This window comes from Peromyscus leucopus, chromosome 7 (assembly GCF_004664715.2).
Source record: "Peromyscus leucopus breed LL Stock chromosome 7, UCI_PerLeu_2.1, whole genome shotgun sequence".
Taxonomy (NCBI): Eukaryota; Metazoa; Chordata; class Mammalia; order Rodentia; family Cricetidae; genus Peromyscus; species Peromyscus leucopus.
The window spans coordinates 6,709,305-6,736,440 of record NC_051069.1 but is presented as its reverse complement, the minus strand read 5'-3'; the positions used below and the strand labels follow the sequence as shown (position 1 = coordinate 6,736,440).

General features: G+C 40.3%; 1 protein-coding gene across 6 annotated transcripts in view; it reads left to right on the top strand.

The window, feature by feature from the left end:
* Csnk1g1 (casein kinase 1 gamma 1) overlaps window positions 1-27,136 on the top strand; it is a 147,094-nt gene that overhangs the window by 80,890 nt on the left and 39,068 nt on the right. For all 6 annotated transcript variants that reach the window (XR_005091924.1, XM_028866481.2, XM_028866488.2 and 3 more), the window contains 5 exons: window positions 13,967-14,118; window positions 16,158-16,392; window positions 23,458-23,543; window positions 25,933-26,017; window positions 26,284-26,432. Coding sequence is in view for 5 of the 6 variants with exons in the window: in XM_028866481.2 (XP_028722314.1) it covers window positions 13,967-14,118; window positions 16,158-16,392; window positions 23,458-23,543; window positions 25,933-26,017; window positions 26,284-26,432 (707 nt within the window). In the remaining variant the exon portion in view is untranslated. The remainder of the gene's footprint in view (window positions 1-13,966; window positions 14,119-16,157; window positions 16,393-23,457; window positions 23,544-25,932; window positions 26,018-26,283; window positions 26,433-27,136) is intronic.

Sequence of the window (27,136 nt, the reverse complement as noted above, 5' to 3'; positions counted from 1 at the left end):
ATGAAAGAAAAAAGGGGGAGAATAGGAGGGGGCACTACTGTGTAGTGTCGTGCCTTAGGACAGCGAGTACTCCCAGAAAGCTGCCCTTTCAAGACAGACTATGTTCACCCTGTTGTTGGTAAAGAATCAGCTTAGGAGAAGCAAGTGTTTGTCAAGAGAAGCAGCTTTCTCCTTGAGTTGAGGTTAACACTTGACTTTGTCAAACTTTCCTCCTTCATGGCTTGCTCCTCTCTGTAGAAGTGGCCTGCTTGAAATATGTAATCCTCAGTTAAAAACAAAGAAAGTACAGTCCTGTCTTCCAGGTTAGATAGCTGAGCTTTTGAATATTTTTTGCAGAAAAAGCAACACTGCCAATGCTGTAGTTGCTCTGCTTGGGGAGCAGAACCTAAATCTACGTGTGCATAAGTTGATGAGTCAGCATGAACCTGACATCGCTCTATGAAAAGCTGCTCCAAGTTCCAATAATAATGGGACAAGCTTCAGAGAAATCAATATGTGGTTGTCTTTTCTTGAGAAAGTGGCAGGAGCTGATGGGGAGGGGACAAAGAGGGAGATTCCAAATCTCCCTATGTTGTACAGAAAGACAGGCATTCACTCCATGACTCTTCCTACCCGATCTGAACTCTCTATGTGGCCCAGACTGGCCTCAGACTTGTTATATTCCTGTTCCAGTCTCGAGAGTGCTAAGATTATACCATATCAACTCTGAAAGAATTGTAAACCAGTGATTTAAAGAACATTGATGTGTTTAAGTCCAATCAGTGACTGATGCCTGATGCTGGGGATCAAGGGTGGGGTGAGGGGGTGAGGCAGCAGGAAATAAGGTTGTTTTATTTACTGAGCTCAAAAAGTTATAAATCACTTATTTGGTATTAACTATTGTTTTTAATTTTAAAAATTATTTTTCATGTATATGCCTTTGAGTATATTTATATGCAGCAAATACATGCAGAAACCCTTTGAGGTTAGGTGAGGTGTCAGATCCTTTAGAATTGAAGTTATAGAAAACTTAATTGAGGTTGTTAAATACCAGTAATTTTCAAGTTGGTTTTGTTGAGTTAAAATAGCTTAAAATGGGGCTAGAGAGATGGCTCAGTACAGTTTGTTCCCCCAGAGGACCCAAGTTCAGTTCCCAGCACCCATGTCAGGTGGCTCCCAATGTGTAACTCCAATTTCAGGAAATCCAGTGCTCTCTTCCTGCCTCTAAGGGTACTGTATAACATGATGCATGGGCATACATGCTAGCAAAACAGCTATATATGTAAAATAAAGTGAGAGGAATTAAAGATGAAAAATGAATTTGGCCAGATATGGTGGCATACATCTTGACTCCTAGCTCTGGAGACAGAGACTGGCATATTTCTGCGAATTCAAGGATAGAGTGGTATACATATAGTAAATTTCAGGCAAACCAGGGATATGTAGTTGAGATCCTGTCTAAAACAAACAAAATTAATAAAGTAAAAATTAATAAAATTGATATATCTTGTCTACAGCAAGAAAGTCTGGATTTAAAAAAAAAATAGTGGTTCTACGAATTCCCACCTGTCATTCCAGGAATGAAGCAACATGGCATGACCCTTTATTAACTATGTTAGTCGGCCAAAGAAAAGAACTGATATCTGAGACCCAACACTATAGGATAAGGATGAACTCTGTGATTGTATATACCATGTGGGTTGTCAGTCTGGAGACCCAGAACAGCTGTGAATGTGGCTCATTGTAAAAATTATAGGTAATTGATCTGAAGTGACTTGCTCAGGTAAGTGGAACAGTCAAGTCCTAAAATCCTGACTTCTACCTTCCAAGTCTTGGTCTCAGGCTTTTCTGCTACATCACATCTACTTATCTGTGACCTAAATTCATAGACTTTAAGAGTGGTGGCATGATCTTTGGGTTACATCACCTTGACAGGAACAAAACTTATGGGTTTCACTACCTTATAAGTATGTAAGCTCCAATGACAGTCAAAAACACTGATGATGAGGTTGATGGATTATTGACACAAATGATTAAGAAAAATATTTTGCTCCTGTCTAAACTATAAAGCCTTATTTATAGTAGACTTATATAATACTATAAGTGAGATTCTCTGATTGTGGCATTAAACAAACTGCACAAGAAGGATTCTCCTGGTTTTGAATTATCAGTAATACTTTAAATAAAAAGAAGAAAAGACTCCTTCAAACACTCATGACTGAGTATAAAAGGTATTAACTCCAGTGTGAGGACAACAAGTACCCCTCAGCTTAGTCCCCAAGTAATAGGACCACAGCAGTAACTGTTGAATGCAGGTCCAGCACTAGAGACAGAATAGGATTTAGAACTCCAGCAGTTTTGCTTTATATACTGTTAGATTTGGATCTGAAATGTTCTGCTGAAGCTCATGTTTTAGGGCTTGGACACCAGCTTGTGGTGGTATTGGACAGAACCTTTTGAGATAACACATTCAGAAGGTAATATTGGGACACTTACTTTTTTCCATGTCATCACTTCCTGGTTGTCATGACAAGAGCAGCATGCTTCTGTCTTGCCACAAGCCCCAAAAGTGTTAAAGCAAAACCTCTAAAACAGAGTAAACATTCCCCTTTTAAGTTGTTTGTCTCAGAAAATTTCCAACAGTGAATTGAAGCTGACACATGTGTAAAATGTTGAAGTATATATACTCCTTGACTTGTCATTTAATCTTCAAAGAATTTACATTCAAAACTTGTTTATATAAATGCCAAAAAAAATTAGTGCTGCGGCTGTAGCTCATGGCTTAGTATACCAAAAGACCTGAATTTGATTCTCCAGCACCTCATAATAAATAAATAGATAGATGGATAGATGGATGTTTGGATGGGTGGGTGGGTGGATGGATGGATGGATGGATGGATGGATGGATAGATAGATAGATAAAAAATTGAGAATAGGATTTTTATTTTTTAGTATTGTATAAATGTTTGTCTGGATTCTTTCATTTGTGAAGGCTAGAAATCCCATTTTAAACTCAGATAAGAGACTTTCTTGGTTCACAAGAGTGAGAAGTCAGAAGTATAATGTTCAGTTTTCCAGGTACCCATTAGTTGAAAATATTACATGAAAGATTCCTGAAGTAAACTCTTCTTCAGTTTTAAATTGCACACTATTTGAATGGAATGGTGAAATTGTGTACTGTCTTGCCCTAGATATGAGCTTTTCCTTTGCCCAGCTTATCCATGCTGCATGTACCTGAACCCTTATCCTTTAGTAACCATCTCCATGAGTTCTACTGTTACGATATTATTACATGGTCATGTTATTTCATAGAGTTCCTTGGAGATCTATCTCATCTGTAAAATGGGATTATCAATAAATTGCTTTTATTTTTCTTCATAGGATGAGTCAGATTCCAGTGAGATAGGAATGAGCTTCTTATTATGGAAGACCAAGGTAGACAGAACCAAAGTAATGTATTATCTATAAATGGATAGAGGCAAGACAGAGAGAGATGGGTGTAGTCAAATTTCCATTGCATATTAGACCCTCAGATAATCTTTGTAGATGGGACAGGTAATATTATTTTTTTGTTATAGTTTAATTAGTTGTTTCTTTTTCTCAGACAGGGTCTTCATTGTGTTTAACTGACCATGAGCCTGTGATCCTTGTTCTTCAGCTTTCTTAATAACTGAGATTGCCACCCTTGCACACAAGCTCAGTTCTGCGGGTGTTTAGAGAGTAAAGACCTTTGAGTGTAGCTTTTAATGCTGTTAACTAAAACCAGTAATTTTGCTTGGATGTTCACCTATTTAAGGGAATAGCACAAGGTAAACTATAAATAGCCATCATGAAAGAAAGTCAAAGTATAAAAGATTGCAACCTTAAATTACTTTGAATTTGAATCTTTCCAACTGAGGCTTGAGCCAAAAGAACTTTTGGGTTGGGTTGGTTTGGTCTCATTTGGTTTGGTATTTTTGAGACAGGGTTTCTCTGTGTAGCCTTGGATGTCATGGAACTTGCTCTGTATACCAGGCTGGCCTCAAACTGAGATCCACCTGTTTCTGTCTCCTGAGTTCTGGGATTAAAGGTGCGTCACCACTGCCTGGCAAGATTTTTTTTTTTTTTTTTTTTTTTTTTTTTAAATGCAAAGAAATCCAGATAAGGACAGAGGATGGGATCCATTTAGTTTGAATTCCATATACACTTAAAATCTGCTGAGTTTGTATTGCTCTGTGTGTGTGTGTGTGTGTGTGTGTGTGTGTGTGTGCGTGCATGCATTTTAGCATCTTAAGGTAAGCATGTGTTCCAATAGAAACTCATATCATTTTTCATCAAATTGGATTTGTTAGTTAGTGCTCCTTTTCCTCAAATCAGCTAAATGCCTGGACCAGTGATAGATACTGATGAAAAACTATTATTAACATACATAGTTACTGCCTACAGATAGTCTTCATAGGGAAGACATACATGAATAGGGACAATATAATAGGAGTTTGGCATGTTTGTCAGGAAGATGAATCATCAAATGTTGCTGTTCTTTGGGTAGCCTCATGTTTCCTTTAATTCCCTCCAAGTGCTCTCTAGAATTGTGACTTTTTAGTTGTTATTGTTCACATGTGTTAAGAATCAGTATCTCTTAGCTTTCAGGGTACCTTTTGAAATTTAATAGCTAGTAGTCTGTCATTATCAGTCAACCACAGGGCTGGAGAGCTGGCTCAGTACTGCACAGCATGTGCAGCTCTTGCAGAATTTGAGTTCAGTTTTCATCGAGTGGTTCATAACCACTTATAACTCCAGCTCCAAAGGATGACACCCTCACAGACAAACAGACAGACATGCACACACACTCTCTCTTAAAAGAAAGTGAATTTTTTTTTTTTTTTTAAATCCTTAGTCTGGGCATGGTGGCGCACACCTTTAATCCCAATACTGAAGAGATGGAGTCTGGTGGATCTCTCTTGAGTTCAAGGCTAGCCTGATCTACATAGCAAGTTCCAGGACAACCAGAGCTACATAGAGAGACCCTGTCTCAAACTCACCCTCCCCCCAAAAAAGGTTTTGTTTGTTTGTTTTAGTGTTAACTACCACTGAAAAAAATCCATTTTATCATAGACTTTGTTTTAATTCCTTTATTTAAGTACAAATGTAAACCTGCTCAAAGGTTCATAGGCATGGTGAGCATGATTACCTAATAGAAAAGCTGTAGAAGTTCAATCTCTGTGGTTTAGAAATGTCAGGATTATTACTCATCTCATGCCTTTCCTTACTGCTTCTTCCGCCACCAAACAAGTTTGAGCTGGTATTAACAGTACTCCAGCTCCCAAGAGGCCTGTGAACATAATGATTGTAAAACACCTCATTATAGGAAAGACAGAGTAATCCTAATTCCTTAGTTCTCTGTCAACTGTTTTTATTATTACGCCAGCATTTTTAGTCAATTTATATGTAAAACAGATTCATAATATAGACTTGGATTTTTCACAGCCAAAGGAATTCTGTTCTTTTTAAAACACACACACACACACACACACACACACACACACACACACACACACACACACCTTTCATCTCTGTACCAGTACATTGTTTCTGTAAAGTTACTCTGCATTTTAAAGGTTGCATTTAGTTCTTGCTTGCTTTCTTCCTCACTGCCCTCCTTTCCCTTTCCCTACCCTTCTTATTTTGTCTTTTCTGTTTTGCTTTTTGAGACAGGGTTTGGGTCTCACTATGTAGTCTTCACCGTGTGTACCCCTAGATGGCTTTGAGTTCATGGACAGTCCTCCTGCTTCTGCCTCCACAGTGCAGGGAGTGGAGGCATACACCATACTTTGCACTGTTTTCCTTAAGCTTCAACTCTGAGTAGTGAGATCTATAGTGGCTAAAACATTTGCTGTGAACGCCTAATGAACTGTTTGAACTGAATGGCTCTTAAAACAAAGCAAAGCAAGGTTTGACAGGGTCTTTATGCCTGTTACAGTGTTCTCCAGCTTGACTTCAGAAATAGTCACTGATGATATGTACTTTCTAAAAATCAAATTGCATTTCTTTTTTTTTGAGACAGGGTTTCTCTATGTAGCCCTGGCTGTCCTGAAAACCTCTGTGTGGACCAGTATGACCTCAATCAATCTCACAGAGACCCACCTGTCTACCTCCCAAGTACTGGGATTAAAGACATGTGCCACTACGCCTAGTTATTATTATTATTATTATTATTATTATTATTATTATTATTTTAGGACAGGGTCTCACTATATAGCTCTTGCTGGCCTAGAATTGAGATCTGCCTTTTTCTGCCTCCATACTGCTGGGGTCAAAGGTGTGTACCACCACATCCAGCTCCTTATATACTTATTTTTAATAATTACTTTGTATTAGTTTCTCTTGTGCATTTGTGTGTGTGTGTGTGTGTGTGTGTGTGTGTGTGTGTGTGTGTGTGTGTGTATGCATGCATGCTTTTGTGTGATGTGTATACACATATGCACACCAAGGCCTTATTCCTTGGGGAGGGCATTTTACTGAACCTCAAGCTGGTGACAGCCCCAGCAATCCTGTCTCTATCCTCCACAGAGCTATGGTTACTACTCTAAGTTTGAGGCCAGCCTGGGCTACAAAGTGAATTTCCCATTAGCCTAGGCTATTAGTGAAACCACCACCACCCACCAAAAAGAAAAAAATTATACACCTACTGTGTTGTTTCTTATGTCCCATAAATCATACTAGCATATGAACTTATTTATCCTCATGCTTCCACGGCAAGTACTCTCACCTGCTGAGCCATCTCCCCAGGCCCTTTTTTGTCTGGGTTTGTTTTTGAGACACACTGGCCTTAAACTCCCAGCAGTCCTCTAGATGGAAGGTTTGGTGGTTTTTGTTTGTTTGTTTGTTTGTTTTTGTTTGTTTGTTTGTTTGTTTGTTTTCCCAGACAGGCTTTCTCTGTAGCTTTGGAGCCTGTCCTAGACTAGCTCTGTAGACTAGGCTGGTCTCGAATTCAGAGATCCGCCTGCCTCTGCTTCCCAAGTGCTGGGATTACAGGCGTGGGCCACCACCGCCCAGCTAGATTGAAGTTTTAATATAAGTTTCTGTCTGAATTTCATTATGGATAGAATTTGCTTCACAGTTAGACAGTATAGTTGTTTGTTTGTTTGTTTGTTTTTAAAGAAAGAGCCAGGCAGTGGTGGCACACTCCTTTAATTCCAACACTTGGGAGGCAGAGGCAGGTGGATCTCTGAGTTTGAGGCCATCCTGGTCTACAAAGCAAGTTCTAGGACAACCAAAGCTGTTACACAGAGAAACCCTGTCTCAAAAAAAAAAAAAAAAAAAAAAAGGAATTGGAGTCTAATCATTAGGTAATAATATAAGGCAATTCCAAAAATTTCAGTTGCTTCTATTTAAGTTCTCAGCCTGATGTTCATTTAAAATATCTCTGCTTAGAGCAATTACTGTTCATAGTGCATTATGGGATCTTTTTAGGTAGCAGTATCTTAGACAGCTTGGATAATAAATAAGCAGTTAGTGTTAGTATGGTAGGTTTAACACAAATTAAATTTATGATACACTGATAATTAGCTGTGGTGTTATAACCTTACTTCCTGTGCTATACAACTTGATATATGTGTGAGACATATGGCTGGCAGGATTTATAAGAAAATGCTTTTGCTAAATGTAAAGGCTATTTCTGGAAAAATACTCAGGATGATGTGATATATAATCTTGCACTTTGAGTTTGTTGAGGATTTAACCTATGATTAAACTGTTCTTATACCTTTGGCTGATTTAATGGGAGACCTCACTTATGAATGCATTATTTCCAGAGCAGATAAAAGATTATAAAGCTAGCCTGATGTGGTAGTTTTAAGCCTGACACCTCAGTACTCAAACGACAGAAACAGGAAGATTATTTCAAGTTCAAGACTAGCCTTGACCAGAGTGAGTTCTTTAGTCTAGATGACAATGAAACCCTGCACCCCTCAGAGAGAGACAAAGAGAGATATAAAACTACTTTAGTTTCTGATGTGCTGTAATAAAAGAATCCAGTGCATATTTGCTTTGCTCAGCTCCCCTATCCCATTTCTCCCCTAATTATCTACAGGAAGTGCCTTGTTTACTATGTATATAGCTTGTATTGCATTTATACTGTCCTTACTTGTTGATTGAATCTTAGATGGTCTTTTAATAAAAAAAACCTAGAGCCAGATATTGGGGTGAATGCTGAAAGATCAGAGAAGCAGAGCAAGCCACAGCCAACCTCACCTTGCCAACTCCTCAGCCTGTTTTCTCAGACTGAAAGCTTTTGAGTCCCCACTGCTGTAGTTCCTGTTTCCTCACGTCTTATATACCTTTCTCCACCCAGCCATGTCACTTCCTAGGATTAAACGCGTGTGTGCTTCCCAGTACTGGGATTAAAAGTATGTGCCAACCACTGCCTGAGTGCATTCCTAGTGTGACCTTGAACTCACAGAGATCCCAGGTGATAGGATTAAGGGTGTGTGCCATAACTATCTGGCCTCTATGTCTAATCTAGTGGCTGGCTCTGTCCTCTGATCCTCAAGACAAGCTTTATTAGGGTACACAATATATTACCACACTTACTCCAGGTCTTATTAAAGAATTTCACAATATAATGTTAATTTAAATTCTATTAAGCAGTGAATTGAAGATGACTGTACAAAAGAAGGAAAGATTCAGGATTTTCACTTGCATTCAGCCCAGGGGTGGGTAAAACATTATTGTATGATAATCTCTAGCCAAGAGTCATGGAGGTCTGTTACTACTGTATGGATAGCCATGCAAAGTACATAGATACAGAATAGCACTTATACAGGCAACTCTTTGTACAAACAGTTCTATTAAATTATTTCTTCTAAAGAAAATTTCCTGCTTGGTAGTCCTTTTTTTGTAATAATCTAAGAAACTTGGCATAGAAAGCTGCCCTCACCCCCAGGAATTCTTTTAAATAAATAATCTTAAAATTATGTCCTTTAAAAGGAATTGTGTCCAAGCTGGATATGGTGACTCACACATGCAATGCCAACAGTCAGGAGGTTACGGCAGGAAGAAAGCAAGGTTGAAGCCAGTCTAGACTGTATATAGTGAGACACAGTCTTAAATTAATAGACAAATAAGTTCAGTTGTTCCAATCTGAAAGAACTGTGTAGAAACTGGTTTGTTTGTATTTTCTGAATCCTAGTAATGTGTAAGTCATAAAACAGAGCAATGCCCTTTGTTTCTCCTCTCCAGGTGGCAGCTTCTAGTTGGGGCTGCCCATCACTTACAGAGTGCTTGCTTCTGCTCTACTCCTAGAGAGTCTAATTCAGACGGTGTGAAGCAAAATCACTTCATCTGTTTTAAGTTTTAGAGATGTTTCAGGTGAACATTTTTCTAGTTATGTACCACTGATAGCTTATATTTTAATTGCTACTCCACATGGAATCTAAGTTTAATTCATACTGATTCTGTGGCCTTACAAAGATGTAGCCAGAAGGAAATTATAGTCATAATTTAGATTTAAAGAGGTACTAATTTAAATTCTTTTGAAAAAGCCAATCTACAGAGGGGGGCAAAGGAATTTGCTAGAAGTAGTAACAGAAGCAAACACTAGATACAAAACTCTTGACTTGAACTCTTTCTGCACTAATGTCTTGGAACTAGTACCTCCCTACAAATGCTGTAAAACTTCTCAGTGGTCTGGATATGGTCTCAGACATCCCAAAGTTCACAAGACCTTCCTAAGTTTTGCCTGCAGCAGACAGGAATTCCTCATTCTTTTAAGTTTCTAGCAGAACTTGTTGTTGACATTATTGTTAGAAATTATAGGTACTGAGCAGTGGTGGTGCATACCTTTAATCCCAGCCCTTGGGAGGCAGAGGCAGGTGGATCTCTGTGAGTTCAAGGCCAGCCTGGTCTACAGAGCGAGATCCAGGACAGGCTCCAAAGCTACAGAGAGAAACCCTGTATGGAAAAAACAGAGAGAGAGAGAGAGAGAGAGAGAGAGAGAGAGAGAGAGAGAGAGAGAGAGAGAGAGGAGAGAGAGAGAAATTAATTATAGGCATTACCCAAAAATGCTTTTGTCGAGTTTTTAGTAAATATGGAAACTTGTGACAAGGGGATACCTAAGTTTGATATTGAAAGTTGTTGAGAACAAGCAACTTATTAGTCAGTCAGTCAGTCTCTCTCTCTCTCTCTCTCTCTCTCTCTCTCTCTCTCTCTCTCTCTCTCTCTCTTGGGTTTTTTTTTTTTGTTGTTGTTGTTGTTTTTTTTTTTGGTTTTTCGAGACAGGGTTTCTTGTGTAGCTTTGGAGCCTGTCCTGGAACTCAACTCTGTAGCCCAGGCTGGCCTCAAACTCACAGAGATCCACCTGTCTCTGCCTCCCGAGTGCTGGGATTAAAGGTGTGCGCCACCACTGCCCAGCTGTTAGTCTCATTTTTAACTAAGTAGACCTGACTTGGAGCCTGTGTTTAAAAAGAGGATAGTGTGCCTAGACTTAGAATTCAGCCAAGTAAAGGAACAATGTATTTATTAAGTAAGGTTAGCTTTGGTTTTTCTTTTTCAGATAAAGCATGTAACTGTAGCTCAGTTAGATTAAGAAAAATCTAGAAACAGTTATAGAGGTGTAGTTTAGTGATAGGCTATTTACCTAATGTTCAATCCCTAGCATCTTAAAAAAAAAAAAAAATGGCTATAGATGGGTGGAAGATTCAGCCTGGGTGTAATTATTCCACAGACATCAGGTGTCAGGCTGTTTGGTTGCTGCATCTGTTCCTGTTGCTGTATTGTATTTTGAAGGTACTTTTTGATTCTCCTTGGCTTCTAGAGTTCCGTAAGGTATCCCATCCACTAGAATCAAGCTCTCCTGAAAGGGCTTTCCTAGATAGAACCACCCTACCCAGAATTTTCTGCTTCCATCTCATTGACCATTTCTATAATTAATTGTAACTGTGCAGGTTGCTTTTGCAGTGGTCAGAAGTTTCAGTGGTCAGTCAGTAAATTTAAGACCAAAAAGTTCAACACCTCACCCAGTACCCAGGCACAGTGTGGTGCACACTTGTCTTTTCAATGCTAGGGAGGCAAAGACAGGAACATACACCTGAGGTTGACTCTAGCATACACACAAATGTATACATGCATACACATCGGCATTGCACACATATAAATACACACACAAAACAAAAAAGTTCTTTTAGTAAATAGGGAGAAAGAAACAATGATTGTTGCCAGACAACTAACAGACCTACTACAACTAGCTCTGAGGAATATAATATTAATGTTAGGGAAATAAACCTTTAGAGACATTAAAAAAAAACTATTAAAATATCTCCAAACTCTGGCAGTGGTGTGTGGGAGCCCGTTCTCAGGTTCCTCGTGGCTTTACCGAGCAGGTCCGAATACAGGGTGATCAGGACTACGGGCCTGAGTGCAGGTGTCTGAGATGGTCTGCACTTGGCTGTGCTGGGGGAGGAGGTCTTTTGCTCCACCCCTTGGCGTCTCTATAAAAACCCTGGGCCAGAGACAGTCGGGGCCCATTGGAATAGGTTCCAGGCCCTCTCAAGGCTATCCTTTATTTTCTATCTGTTTATCTCTGCAAGATTCTCCGCTATAAATCCTTCTATCTAATATTTCCTGCTGATTGCACTCAAGAAAACTCTGGGGAACTGTGGGGGTGGTGGGTAAACGCCCCACAGTGGTGGCACACCCCTTTAATCCCAGCACTCAGGAGGCATAGGCAGGCAGATCTCTGTGAGTTCGAGGCTAGCCTGGTCTACAGAGCTAGTTCCAGGAAAGGCTCCACAGCTACATAGAGAGACCCTGCCTTGTATAAAACCAAAGAGAGAGAGAGAGAGAGAGAGAGAGAGAGAGAGAGAGAGAGAGAGAGAGAGAGAGAGAGAAACAACAAACAAACACAGGACTGGAGAGATGGCTCAGTGGTTAAGAGCACTGGCTGCTCTTTCAGAGGACCAAGTTCAATTCCCAGCACACATATGGCATTCACAACTGACTGTAACTTCAGTTCCAGGGGATCTGGCACTCTCTTTTCACACAGATATACACACAGGCAAAACATCAATGCCCCTAAATAAATAAATATTTAGGAGATGAGTGGTGACCTGCCGGGGAAGGCTTGGGGGATGAGCAGGAGGAGGGATGGGGGGTGTGTGTGGTTGGTATGTGGAATGAATAAAAAAATTCTTAATAAAATAAAATATTCCCAAACTCTATTGTGTTTGATAGATAAAAGCAATTAACCTCTTTGGTAGAATGTTCTACATCGATTTTCTCAGCAAGACTCCTTGGAAACAACTGTTACACTTTGTATGTTTTTAAAATCTTGAAAAATGACTTCAAAACAACAGAAGGGGAAAAAAGACAATTCAGTTTAAATCCTTTTTCTGTTTGGAGACAGAATAAAAGTAACTCCAGAACTAGTAGGAGCAAGAGTACCCCAGTAAATGATATAGACTAGGTATGAACATATTAAAATACTCAAGTTGTTTGAGGTCTAAGAGGAACAAGATAGATTAATGTGGTATGTGAAAATGCATTGCGGCAATGAATCACAGTAACTCCGGATACATAAGGCCTTCCCTGGGGGAAAGGATGGTTAGATTTATATTGCTTCTGCCTATATTTCACCCATATTAATTAAAAACAATGATGGTTAGACAGCTCAGCCGTGAAGAGCTCTTCCTGCTTTTCCAGAAGACCTGTTACTCCAGCTCCATTGGATCGTATGCCCTCTTCTAGCCTCCATGGGCACCTTACATGCATGGTAAACATAAATAAAAAATTTTAACTTTTGATTGAGCCATCTCTCTAGCCCCCAAAATAATTCTTTTAAAAAATAGCTGGACCGTGGTGGTGCACACATTTAATCCCAGCGCTCAGGAGGCAAATCCAGGCGGATCTCTGTGAGTTCGAGTCCAGCATAGTCTACAGAGCAAGATTCAGGACAGGCACCAAAACTACCCAGAGAAACCCTGTCTCAAAAAACAAAAACAACTACAACAAAAAGATGGAGCTGGATGTGGTGGTGTACACCTTTAATCTCTGACTTGGGAGGCAGTGACAAGCGTTTCGCTCTGAGTTAGAGGCCAGCCTAAATGTAGAATAATATATACATGTGTGGGGTGGAAATGTTGCTGCTAGATGAGATAATTTTTTTAATGTTTTGCAGCTTTTAAGTACCCACTGTTCTCATGTGTAATTTTATAAACATTTACTGAATACCTTGTTTTTATAATTCACTTTAAAGAGGAATTCATTCACAAGTTGCTATTTAGGTGAGAAAATCCAGATTTTTAGCTTCACATATCTATGAATTTCAAATTTGGGAAAACTGCAGCTTTTGAGATTTTAGTTTCCCCTTTTCCTTTTATAATTAACAGCAACCAAATGCTAAGTGTCTGCTGACTCCTAGCTGAGAGAAAACAAAGCCCTATAGAGATTCTGTGTGAAAAGAAAGCCAGTTGTGCTGGCCTAGGGCCAGGCGGCACCTCTTTGACATGGCCTCTTCAATCTGAATTCTCCATGGGCAGCAGTTGCAAACAACTTCTTGTGGCTTTAGCAGTAAGCACTGGGAGTGCTAATGAAACCAGCTAATGTAACAAGGTCTGTTAGCCTGGGTTTGAGCTCAGTGAGGCTTCCTTTGAACCTTTTATGATACTTCACTTTCAGCGTCCTTTGGGAAGAATAGTTTATACTCTGAACCAATAATGGACCAGGGACCATTTTCTTTTATATAGTAGTGGAAATGCCTTTGGCACTCTGGTATTAAATAACTGCTTATTTTGAACATATTGTGCAATGACTTAGCCTTTTCCACCCAGTAATGGTTCCCACTGAAGCAATTATACTCAGTTTAACTTTTCCAGGAGGGACTGTGAAAGGAAATTGAAATCTCACAGATTACACTTGCTTTTTATTATATTCATTGCTAATGCAGTTGTCTTATATTTTGGTTTTTGTGTTTCCCATTCTGTACCCCATACCCCACCCTACCCCCTGCTTTCAGGTGAAGGTCTCCCACAGGTATATTATTTTGGACCATGTGGAAAGTACAATGCCATGGTGCTGGAGCTCCTTGGCCCTAGCTTGGAGGATTTATTTGACCTCTGTGACCGAACGTTTACTTTGAAGACGGTGTTAATGATAGCCATCCAGTTGGTGAGTTGATGTGCTATTCCAGAAGATAAATAGATCCCTTGCCCATATCCTTATGGGCCTTTAGCTGATGTGACATCCGAATTAGTTTTTACAGCTTTAATAGCCTGCTAGAAGAAGCTAGCAGACTTCTGAAAGGAACTATTATTAGCTTGATTTCTTTGTATAATTTGGCCACAAAGACTCTCGGCCAGTATGTAATATGCCAAACAACTAAGGTAAGTTCTTGGTCACATAACTTAGAGGGTTACAAAAGTGTTAACTGAGAGAAGTCACAATGCATCTGCAGTTTGCTGTATTTTAAGAATTTGCACCTTGAAGCAGAACCTTTTCTGTAACTGAAGTGGAGGAATATAATTTACATTAGGGAGAAAGAGGACGAATAGGTGGAGTTGTGCACATTCAAGTAATTGCTTCAGCATTTTATTTATAGGTCTTAGGCACATAGCTGTAAGGCTTTATCATGCCCTCCTTCTCTCACTGTTGAAAACTAGAAACAATTGAAGGTACTACCCCCTGCACTAACATTCATTCAAAAGTCACCTTGTAACTGAGATGTTTAATTCTCTGGCATCTTATATAATACTTTGGGGCTGGCCAAGAAGCTTTCCAGCCAAATTACATACTAGTTCCAGTTTAAGCAATTAGAACAGTGTCTTTGAGATGTTTTTTACACCTTCAAGGGAAGAATTCAAATGTTGGATAGTTTTTGTTTTGTTTTGTTGAGATGTTCTCACCAGCTTAGACTGGCTTTGAACTTTAGATCTTCTTGCTTTGGCCTCCTGCGTATTAAAGTGGATGTGTACCACCACTCCAGCCTTCAGGTATATCTTAATTCATTTGAAGTAGTGATGGTCTCACCATTATCCAAAAGCAATTTGGAAACACTTGAATATTGACCAAATTCAAAATACTTAAGTCTCCCTTTCTACACTAAGTAGAAATGCTTTATAGATAGAAATATCTAATTAAATTTGAGACAGTGTTAAGTAACTTTATTTCAAGCTCTGGTCACCATATAGCGTAAAGACTGTGCATCCTCTTTCTGCTGCCAGCCGGCTAGCTGATGTCAGGCTCACATTAATTTCACTAAGCCTCGGTTTTCTTATTTCTTCAATACCGAAATTGGGGTTAAAGAATCCTGAGCAACTGAAGACAGAAAGTGTGGACAGAAGGTGAAGTGGTAACTGCTCCTGTCCCAGAGGGCAGGCTTGCAAGTTACAGTGTGTAAAGTATTACCAATTTAGCCAAATTCTACTGTCTGATTTTTCTCCTAATCTGAATAGTTGTTACATATTTGTAACAAAAAGTACTAGGGGTGGGGTATGCTGGAGATAGCAGTTAAGAGCAGTTACTGCTCTTGCAGAAAACCTGAATTTGGTTCCCAGCACCCACATTAGACTGCTAACACTGCCTGTAACTCCAGTTCCAGGGAATATGACAGCCTCTGGCCCTGTGGGCACATGCATACAACTGGGGCATGTAAACTGGGGAAGGCACATATACATACAAATAAATTAAAAAAAAAAAAAAACCTAAAATGTAGATAAATAAATAAATAATCTGGCTGCCACATCATGTAAGTAAATAAATAAATAGATTAATTAATCAATCAGTAAATAAGCAAGCGAGCATGATTTTAAGAATAAATATTTTGGGCCAGGCATAGTGGCACATGCCTTTGAACCCAGAAGCAGGAAGAGCTCTGTGAGTTCCAGGACAGCCAGAGCTTGTTTTGTTGTTGTTGTTGTTGTTGTTTGTTTTTGTTTTTGTTTGTTTTTGTTTTTCAAGACAGGGTTTCTCTGTGTAGCTTTGGAGCTGTCCTGGAACTCACTCTGTTGACCAGGCTGACTTCAAGTTCACAAAGATCTGTCTGCCTCTGCCTTCTGAGTGCTGGGATTAAAGGCGTGCACCACCGCCACCCGGCCAGCCAGAGCTATATAGTGAGAACCTGTCTCAAAAAAAGGAAGCATTTTGGGTCTATGCCTCCCCTTTTGCTTATTTCAAGGTATTTCTATTATTTTTTTTTTTCTTTCTTTTAGCTTTCTCGAATGGAGTATGTCCACTCAAAGAATCTTATTTACCGAGATGTCAAACCAGAGAACTTCTTGATTGGCCGACAAGGCAATAAGAAAGAGCATGTAATACACATAATAGATTTTGGACTGGCCAAGGAATATATTGATCCTGAAACCAAAAAACACATACCTTACAGAGAGCACAAAAGCTTAACTGGAACGGCACGATACATGTCTATCAACACGCATCTGGGCAAAGGTGTGTTTAGAGGGGCAGGTCATGTGAACAACTTTCTTTTTCAATAGCACTTTTTGGTGCAATACATTGTGCATTACAACTTGTACCATTTGTTGTATCACAAGGTAAGTGACTTTTTGTATTTAAGAGTAGTGAAATGGTAAGTAAGTGATGTTCCCAAATACCTTAATACTGATGGAGACTTAATTCTTTCAACTGTTTTCTTTTTTTTTTCTTTCTTTTTAAGATTATTTATTATGCACACAGTGTTCTGCTGGAGTGTATGCCAGCAGGCCAGAAGAGGGCATCAGATCTCATTATAGATGGTAGTGAGCCACCATGTGGTTGCTGGGAATTGAACTCAGGACCTCTGGAAGAACAACCAGTGTTCTTAACCTCTGAGCCATCTCTTCAGCCCTTAACTGTGTCTTCTGATGCTTCATTCCTCAGCAGTTTAAGAGCTTGAATTACTGCAACAATATAGTAGTGTTTGAGTGGGTTTAATAATGAGACTTGTATTTACACATGTGTAACTCTGTATATGAGCAGACAAAAGGAGAATATCAGGCTTGTGTCTGTGTTAGTGAAGCATGGATTAGGAGACTGAAGAGATGGGTCAGCAGCTAAGAGCACTGGCTGCTCTTACAGAGGATTAGATTTAGTTCCCAGCACTCACATGGAAGCTCATAACCATTTGTAACTCTGGTTCTAGGAGATCTGGTACTCTGTTCTGACTTCTTTGGCACCAGGAACACACATGGTACAGACATACATTCAGGCAAAATGTGACTTGGATAGAATGTTTAGCCCAGTGGGTCATTCCATGTGGTGGTTATCTTTTATTATTCTACACGGTGTTTTGAACATCTACCCTGTATGATACTAAGGTACTTCATCATCTTGATGTGCTGCCATTGCCACTAGAATTATCTCCAGAGTGGGGTTTCATGAGGTCTAAGTGTTCTTCAAGTCAAATCTAACATGTCATAACATTTTGTTTTTCCGCTCCATTTTGTAAAGAATTTTTCTCTCACCAGGGCAGTGGTAGCACACACCTTTATTACCAGCACTCAGGAGGCAGAGCCAGGTGGATCTCTGTGAGTTTGAGGCCAGCCTGGTCTACAGAGAGAGAGAGTCAGGACAGGCACCAAAACTACACAGAGAAACCCTGTCTCAAAAAAAAAAAAAAAAAAATCCGGGTAGTGGTGGCACACACCTTTAATCCCAGCACTTGGGAGGCAGAAGCAGGTGGATCTCTGTGAGTTCGAGGCCAGCCTGGTCTACAGAGTGAGCTCTAGGAAAGGCACCAAAACTACACAGAGAAACCCTGTCTCGGGAAGAAAAAAAAAATTCTCTCTCTCTCTCTCTCTCTCTCTCTCTCCCCCCCCCCAACCCCGTGTGTGTGTGTGTGTGTGTGTGTGTGTGTGTGTGTGTGTGTGTGTGTGTGTGTGTGTTGTGGTTTTTTTGAGACAGGGTTTCTCTGCCTGTAGGCAGACTTTTCTTTCCCACCAGCCAGTCCCAAATAACTGACACAGAGACTCAATATTAATTATGAATGCTTGACTAACAGCTCAGGTATGTTACTAGCTATCTCTTACATTTTAAATTAACCCATATTTCTTATCTATGATTTGCCATGTGGCTTGGTACCTTTTCTCAGTTTGGCATGCCTATCTTGCTTCTCTCTGAGTCTGCTGAGACTCCAGACTTCACTCTTCCTCCTCCCAGCATTCTTAGTTTGGCTCTCCTGCCTACCCTTATCCTGTTCAGCTATTGGCCAGTCAGCTTCTTTATTAAACAAATCTCAGTGACATGTTCACAAAGTATAAAGGAATATTCCACATCTGCCTCACAAGTTTTTGAGATTAAAGGCATGTACCACCATGCCTGGCAAGAATTCTTGAAATTGGGTATGGTAGTGTACATCGATAATCTCAGCACTCTGGAGGCAAAGGCAGATGGCTCTCTCTGAGTTTGAGGCTAGCTGGAGCTACATAGTGAGATCCTGTCTCAAACAAAACTCACAGACTATCTCAGGTGTCACATCAGAGAAGTTTCCATCAGAGCTCTAGTATTGCTGGTTTTAAAATGTGTTATATTTTGTAGGTTATAATAAAGGAGAAAGACCCTGGGAAATGTAGTGTCAAAAACTCAGAGGATTGCTTTTCATAATTTTGTAATGGAAATGAACAAATCGGAAGGCCTCCTAGCTGGCATTACATCAGATGAGCCACCTCCCACTGATTGAGACAGCCCAGTTTGTGTTACCTAATGGTTAGAATTAAAGTGAGACCACTGGGGGCTACATTGCTCTTTTTCTTTGAACATTTAGTCTAAAATTGGGCTGTTGTGCATGTAAAGCAAGCACATCTTTCCTATAAGCTTGAAAGTGAGTCTCCACCATATTAAAGATGTTGGTGTCCTTTTTTGGTTTTTCTCTGTGCAGCCCTACCTGTCCTGGAACTCAGAGATCCACCTGTCTCTGCCTCCCAGGTACTGGGATTAAAAGTGTGTGCTGCCACACCAGGCTGCCAAGGCTGGGCCTTTTTTTAAATGTTGTGTCTTGTTTATTTCCTAGTATGGAAACTTCTTTAAAAACAAATACCCACTGTGAAAACTGAGGAGGCCTTGTTGAATTAATGAATTAAACAAGTGCAGACTGTCCAAACAAGTATGGAGAAAGCACATGCTGGTTCTCATTCTTAACATTCTAAGACCTAGCCAGGTAGTGGTGACTTATGCCTTTAATCCCAGCACTCAGGAGGCATAGGCAGGTGAAACCCTATGAGTTCAAGTCCAGCCTGGTCTACAGAGAGAGTTCACGACAGGCAGGGATACACAGAGAAACTGTCTTGGGGGAAAGTAAAATTAAGACCTAATGATTTAACATTGATTATTTTAAAAATTTAAGAGCTCAAAAATTATTTTTCAAATAATCTAAATGACTACTTTATTTTTATATAGGAAACTGAGGGCCAAAGTAGGTGAGTTGGCTGTGTTTTCATTTCATTGGACTGAATTAATAGAAATGGTGAACCCAGACCCAGATTTTACACCTGACTTAGGGTACCATGGTTTTTCTATTCTTGTTCCACAGCTGTGCTTTTATCCTTCTCTGGACTTAAAAAGCTATGGGTTTTCTTGCTTGGATGGGTGAGTGTGTTTGAAAAATCTGTAAATCTGTGGAGAGCTCGCCCTCTAGTGCTCACTTAACTACAATTCAAGCACTTACCTAGTGAATTTTTTTCTTATCAAGAGACTTCCTATAACATACAGGAAACAATATACAAATGGAGAGGTGTGGACGGGCGGTGGTGGCGCAAGCCTTTAATTCTAGCTCTCAGGAGGCAGAGGCAGGCGGATGGATGCCTGTGAGTTCAAGCCCAACCTAGTCTACAAAGTGAATTCCAGTACAGCCAAGGCTACACAGAGAAACCTATCTTGAAAAACTAAATTAATTAAATTAATTAATTAATTAATTAAAGTAAGTTGGAGAGGTATGGTGCTTTGTGAGAAACTCCCTCAATGTGTTTTCTCTTACTGCTGTGCTCACCTCACATACTTAGTCTGTTTTTGTCCTTATTTTTTATAGTCTGTTAACAAACTTTTGTCTGACTACTTGTTTTCAACCATGTATAATATTTTATTGCAAATTTCAGACAGCCATGTAAACAAAAGTGTCTGGAGATCTTGCTGATTTATTTTATTCTTTTAAAGACCTCTGCCCCATTTCTTCTTTTAATCCTAGAGATTTTGGATCTAGGCACAGAATTTTGCCCCAGTCATAGGTGTCTTCTTTTTCTATTAGTAACTGACTTTTCAGGCTCAGTGGCCCATTCCTGTAATCTCAGTTCTTTATAAGCAAGGGACAGGAGGATCACCAAAAGTTCAAGGATTGCCTGAGCTTCATAGTTAGTTCCAGGCCATCCTGGATACCAAGTGAGACATCTTTCTGGAAAACAAAACAAAACAAAAATCAATGAAAATCATCCTTCCATCACAGTACTATTTACAAAGTTGCCTTTTCTAGAAGGGGGTACTCTTAGTTGAAGAAGATGACCTCGAAGGTATTGGGGGTTAGGAAGAGTGTTTGGAAGGCAAATATGAAGTAGTAGCAAGATACAGTGATATGTACATGTGAAAGAGATAGAATAAAAGTTTTTAAGTTGAAATATTTTCACCTACCCTGTAGAGTACTATTCAATTTTGTTAAAATATTTATTCAACAATTTGTGTGTGTGTGTGTGTGTGTGTGTGTGTGTAAGTAAAATCTGTCCTTATATTATTCACCTCCTAAATCCTCCAGCACATGTTCCTCTCACCTTCATCTCCTTCTTGTCTTCCTCCTCCTTTTCTTTTAAATGACCCACCACGTCCAGTTAGTGCTGCCTTCATGAGCATTAGCCATATCCCAGAAATCAAATGGCTTCCACCTCCTCCAGCAGCCGTCAGTTGCCAGTCACTTCTCAGCTGGTGGTGGAGCTTCATAAACACCTCTCTCGCTCATGTTGGAGTTACTGACTGGCTTGATTCTGTGCAGGTAACTAGCTGCTGTAAGTTCCTGAGTGCAGTGGTCATTTCATATCTAAACTACGGTGTCCTTCCCCATCCTCCAGTGCTTACATTCTTTCCTCTCCTTCTTCCTTGGTGGTCCTTGAGTCCTGCTGCAGGTAGTGATGTCCCAATAAGGGGGACACACTCAGCAGTCACTTATTCCCAGAACTTTGAAAGTTATGTCTCTCAGAAACTTCTCTGGCCAAAGTTGAGAGCATTAATATATGGGTATAAACATACAATTTAGAAGGCAGTTTGATGTGTCTTTAGCAAAACAGCAGTAGTAGGTTTCCCACTTAGGGCCAGTTTCCTCTCCAGCCATGAGGTTTTGACCAGCCTTACAGTAGCACTGCTCAGGCCTTTTTGTACAAGCTTCACATAACTTGAGGCAACAGTTATGCATGTTGTGTTGTAATTTTAGTCTATAATTTTTCCCAGCCTAGATGACAATCTTGGATTTTACTTTCTGCTCAAAAAATCAGAGTCAAGTTGAAGGCAGTACTTAGCAAAGTTTTATGGTGCATTCCTATAATCCCAACACTTGAGAGGCTAAGGTATTAGGACCATGAGTTTTAGACCAGCCTATCTTAAAAAGTAAAACAAGTTGAAGGTAGTCTCTTAGTTTCCCTATGTACTTTTTCCTACCTTTTTGAGTCAGAGTCTCATGTATCCCAAGCTAACCTTGAACTCACAGAGATCATCTGCCTCTGCCTCTCTGCCTCTTTAGTACTAGGGCTAAAGGTGTGCAGCACCAAGCTCAACTATAATCTCTTTCGGTGAAGCTCTAAACTCAGCTAAAACAAAAAGTAAACACATAAATTATGCCTGTAATTTTAGCACTTAAAAAGTAGAGGCAGGAGCTACATCATCCCGAGCTACAAAGCAGTTCCAGGCTACCTTGTGCTACATGACACCTTAGCTTGAAGCACGAACCTTCTAATTAGAATTAGTCTTAACAATAAAAACCCAGAGTCAGATATTAGAGTGAAAGATCAGAGAAGCAGAGCAGCAGCTACTTGAGAGTTCTTACCTCTACCAATCCTCAGACTGAATGGGGGTGATCCTGTCTCTAACTCCCTAATGCTGGGATTAAAGGCCTGAGCCTCCCAAGTGCTGAGATCAAAGGCGGGCACCACCACCACCACCACCACCACCACCACCACCACCACCACCACCACCACCTCCTCCTCCTCCTCCTCCTCCTCCTCCTCCTCCTCCTCCTCCTCCTCTTGGCTCTGTTTCTCTTTTAGACTGGATCAATCTTGTGTAGCCCAGGGTGACCTTGAACTTCGATCGTCCTGCTTCCTCCTCCCAAGTGCTAGGATTAAAGGTGTGTGCCACTACTGCTTGGCCTCTGGTTAACTAGTGGCTAGCTCTGCCCTCTGACCTTCTGGCAGGCTTTGTCAGAACACAAACAAAATATCCTACAGTACTAGCTCTGTAAAACAAGAACAGTAAATAGTAAGATGTCTGTGATGAGCCATAACTGGTAAATTCAAAATAGATGCATATACTAGTATTCAGTTGACATCCAAAGCTGTTTTTTCAGATGAAATAACAATTTCTGGGGTTGCAGATTTAGCTTAGTGGTAGAGTGCTTGCCTAGCAAGCACAAGGCCTTGGGTTCGATCCTCAGCTCAAAACAAAAACAAAAAACAACTTTCTGTGAACTTTTTCTGCAGTTAGTAATTTATCTTCCCATTTCAAAGGAGAGAAAAAACTAACAACTTGTTTTAGTCAAGTTCCAAGGATAGTAGCTTGTTTTGTATATCCATAGAAGTCACCTTAGTATCAAACTTGCTGGGTTTTTAAGTGGTTATGGGTCACATGGAACAAATGTAAACCAAGAAGTGATTGTTCTCTGCTGACTTGAAACTGAACTGTTTTTGTTTTTTGTTTTTTTGTTTTGTTTTGGTTTTTGGTTTTTCCAGACAGGGTTTCTCTGTGTAGTTTTGGTGCCTGTCCTGGATCTCACTCTGTAGATCAGGCTGGCCTACAGAGAGAGTTCCAGGACAGCCAGGGATATCACACAGAGAAATCCTTCTGGGAGTGGAGGCAGAGGGTGCTAAACATGTGTGCCAGGCATTCTGCAGCTTGTGTCTTTGGAGACCTAGACAGTGGGGACGGACGATTTGAAAGTAGCTTCAGCTGCCCAGTCTGCTGCTAGCTTTCCCTTATGGTAGCCAAAGGGTAACTGCAGCTCATACATTACAAGTCCTGATTTGTTTATGTAGTATCTTACGTTCAGACAGGGAGCAATGCTGAGTAAGGAGCGGTTTACCCACTGTCTAGCATTAGGCCTTGGTCTTAATTTAGAATTTGCTCTTCACTTGCTATTTACTTGTTAACAACAAAGGAAGGCCACCCACTGTTTTTCAGTTTTGATCTAAAATATTATTCCTGGTTTAGGTATACAAAGATTAGTAAGCACAGTCTTTCCAAAGCAGAAGGGCTTGGGGGGATTACTTGGTTTTAAAGCTCTTTCTGCTGTAATAACTGCAAACATAATGTGTGATCTGTCTTCCCTCTTAGAGCAAAGCCGGCGAGATGATTTGGAAGCCCTGGGCCATATGTTCATGTACTTCCTCCGAGGCAGCCTACCCTGGCAAGGACTCAAGGTATCCTTGAAAGTGCTTTATCTCTCTGCTCAGTTGGTAATGAAAGGGCTGCTAGCTTGGTGTCTCTAAAGGCACAAAGGGGAAGGTCAGCTTCACAGATGAGAGGCAGGGATTAGTGACATTAGTGTTCACCTGGACTTTGGGAGCTGCAGTCTGTTCACAGTTGGCTTCCTCACCTTTTTATCTTAATCCTGCCTCTTTGTGTTTGGGTTTCCATCATCCTCCCCTCACTCCCTCCCGGCCTTGGCCATGCTGTTTTCTCTGCATGTTGGTGTCCCTCCTCCACTATCATTATGTCGCCGGAGGAGTGTTCCCGGGGTATCAGGGAAGTTCCAGAACAAATTGATGACAGCAGCTGCTACACATTTACCAAAAAAGCCAGCATGGTTTTCCAAGCTTCTAAGGTGAACTGGAAAATATTTATTCATCCTCCATAGACAAAGGACTCAACTAACCGGGCGGTGGTAGCGCACGCCTTTAATCCCAGCACTCGGGAGGCAGAGCCAGGCGGATCTCTGTGAGTTCAAGGCCAGCCTGGGCTACCAAGTGAGCTCCAGGAAAGGCGCAAAGCTACACAGAGAAACCCTGTCTCGAAAAAAAAAAAACAAACAAAAACAAAACAAAACAAAAAAAACAAACAAAGGACTCAACTAAAACAGCAGGAAAAAATGGAGGTTTAACATTGTTGTTCAAATACATTGGTAAATAAGTAACTAAATAATAGCCATGTCTTGCAAACATATAGTTTTAGTCACTTTTTTTTTTTTTTTTCTCACAAGACAGAGTTTCTCTGTGTAGTTTTGGTGCCTTTCCTAGATATTGCTCTATAGACCAGGCTGGCCTGGAACTCACAGAGATCAGCCTGCCTCTGCCTCCCAGTTGCTGGGATTAAAGGCGTGCACCACTACTGCCTGGCTGAAATAACTTTTCCTAAAGCCCTTTACGTAATTTGAGGTATTCCTACACCTCCTTCCTCCAAGTAGGCAGAATAATTCATTTTCCTATGTTGTCTAGGACATTTTCTCTGATTGAACACAGGGCCTTGTACATGCTAGGCACGTGTTCTTTCTCTGAGCTACAACCAGAGCTCTATTCTCTTAAAAAAAAATTTTTTTTCTTAAATTTCTCTCCTGACACCTCTCATCCGTAATCCTCAAATAATGTATGTCTTCTCATTGCTTTTGAGTTTTTTCAAATAGCCACCATACTGCTTACTGATCATGCAGCCAAACAGTTCATTAGTATACAGCCTTGTAAACTGGCTTGGAGCTCTTGTGGACTGTGCAACCCCCTTGTAGCTGTAGTGATGGATTTTAGAATCTCTCCAATTTACTTTCCTCCATATTACTTATATCTGGGTGAAGTAGGCTGGCTGGAGCCTAATGAAGAGTCCAAGGTCCAAAAGCTGTGTGCGTGTGTGTGTGTGTGTGTGTGTGTGTGTGTGTGTGTGTGTGTGTGTGCGCAGTCCTGAGTATGCCACATTTTGGATTACTTTGACACACTGACACACACTTATTTGTTAGCAATGCTTATTCTACAGATAACTTATATGTCTGGAAAGGTTTTGTTTGTTGGTTGGTTTCCCCTGTCACTAAGCTATATACCTCAACCCAGGTAACCTTTATTTTAAAGGATTTTTTCACTTCTTGGCCTTCTGACAATATATATGTATGTGTAGTTTTTCTCTCCTTTGAAATAGAAAATAAGTTAACAGCAGAAAAGTTGACAGAAATGTGTGAGATTTCATCTGAGAAAACATGTTCTTTCTTTAGATGTCAACCAAATACTAGTATATGCATCTAGTAGGAAATGGAACTGATCATAGAGCGAGAAGGCTGAGTCACTGTTGGCATCTCTCAGTGGCCAGGGGAGTCTTCTAAGCTGCTGCAATCTTTAAAATACTGCTGCATAACATTTTTTGTTTTCTTCTCCTCTCTGTCCTTCTCACCTGAGAGTACTAAACATATTTTCAAGTGAAACTTTCTAGAAAGCAGCAGAGGTTTATGTATATCTAAATACAGAATTTCTATATATTCTTATTTGTTAAAGAGAAAAAAAAATTGAGATCCACTAACAATTCTTGCCAGTTTGAAAATAACTATTATGGTGGCTAGAAAGATGCCTCAGTGGTTTAAGAGCATGTACTGCTCTTGTGGAGCACCCAAGTTCATTTCCTAGCACCCACATCAGTTAGCTCACAGCACCTGTGACTCTAACTTCAGGGAACTGGTGGTGTTTCTGGCCTCCTTGGACACATATTCTACATATAGATACACAAATAATTGAAAGTAAAGTCTTGAAAAGAATAACCCCAGTGCCTGAGAACATGTTTAAACTTAACTGACTTAGTATGTTTTTCCAGATAATTTTCTTTCTTTACTGTCTACAGGCTGATACATTAAAAGAGAGATATCAAAAAATTGGTGATACCAAAAGGAATACTCCCATCGAAGCTCTCTGTGAGAACTTTCCAGGTAGGATGCTAAAAGGATAATACAGCTAGTGTGACTGACACTTTGAAGTAGGTTATGTCACAGTATCTATAAACACCAATAGGTGTTGGCCAGATCATTTACATTTTTTCTTATTATTATTCAGCCCAAGGAAGGTATCACTTTTATTTGGTCCATAAAGAAAACATTAATGTCAAGTAATCTGTACATATATCTCTTATATGGCTCAGAGCTAACATCTGGGGCATTCAGCTAATAGGAATGGCTTTTTACCTTTTTCTTAACAGAGGAGATGGCAACCTACCTTCGGTATGTCAGGCGATTAGACTTCTTTGAAAAGCCTGATTACGAGTATTTACGGACCCTCTTCACAGATTTGTTTGAACGGAAAGGCTACACCTTTGACTATGCCTATGATTGGGTTGGAAGGCCTATTGTAAGTATCCTTTAAAAAAAAATCTTGCTGGGTGGTGGTGATAGTGCACATCTTTAGTCCCAGCACTTAGGAGGTGGATGCAGCAGATCTCTGTGAGTTTGAAGCCAGCCTGGTCTACATAGTGAGTTCCAGGACAGCCTGGGCTGTCACACAGAGAAACCTCGTCTTGAAAAACCAAAAAAAAAAAAAAAAAAAAGCCGAGTGGTGGCGCATGTCTTTAATTCCAGCACTCAGGAAGCAGAGGCAGGCTGATGTCTGTGAGTTCGAGGCCAGCCTGGTCTACAAAGCGAGTTCCAGGAAAGGCGCAAAACTACACAGAGAAACCCTGTCTCGGGGAAAAAAAAATTTCTCAGATGTACGCCCCATCTTTTTACTTGCCAGTCCTTCTGCTTATATCTTTGAGGGAGATTGCTCGCACTTACCGACCTTTTCCAAGTAACGCGATAGGTTGCTGTCATTAGAACAATCAGTGAGTTATCTGGGTTTTGGATTATGACTTGTGAGGGCTGAGAGATGGCTCAGCATGTGAGAGCACTTGCTATTCTTACAAAGGACCGAGGTTCAGTTCCCTGAGTATGCATGGTGCCTGACAACCATCTGTAACTCCAGTTCAAGGGGATTCAGTGCCCTGCCTTCTTCTGCTCTGTGAGTACCAGACACACATGTGGTGTTCATACACATATTTAGGCAAACACTTATACACA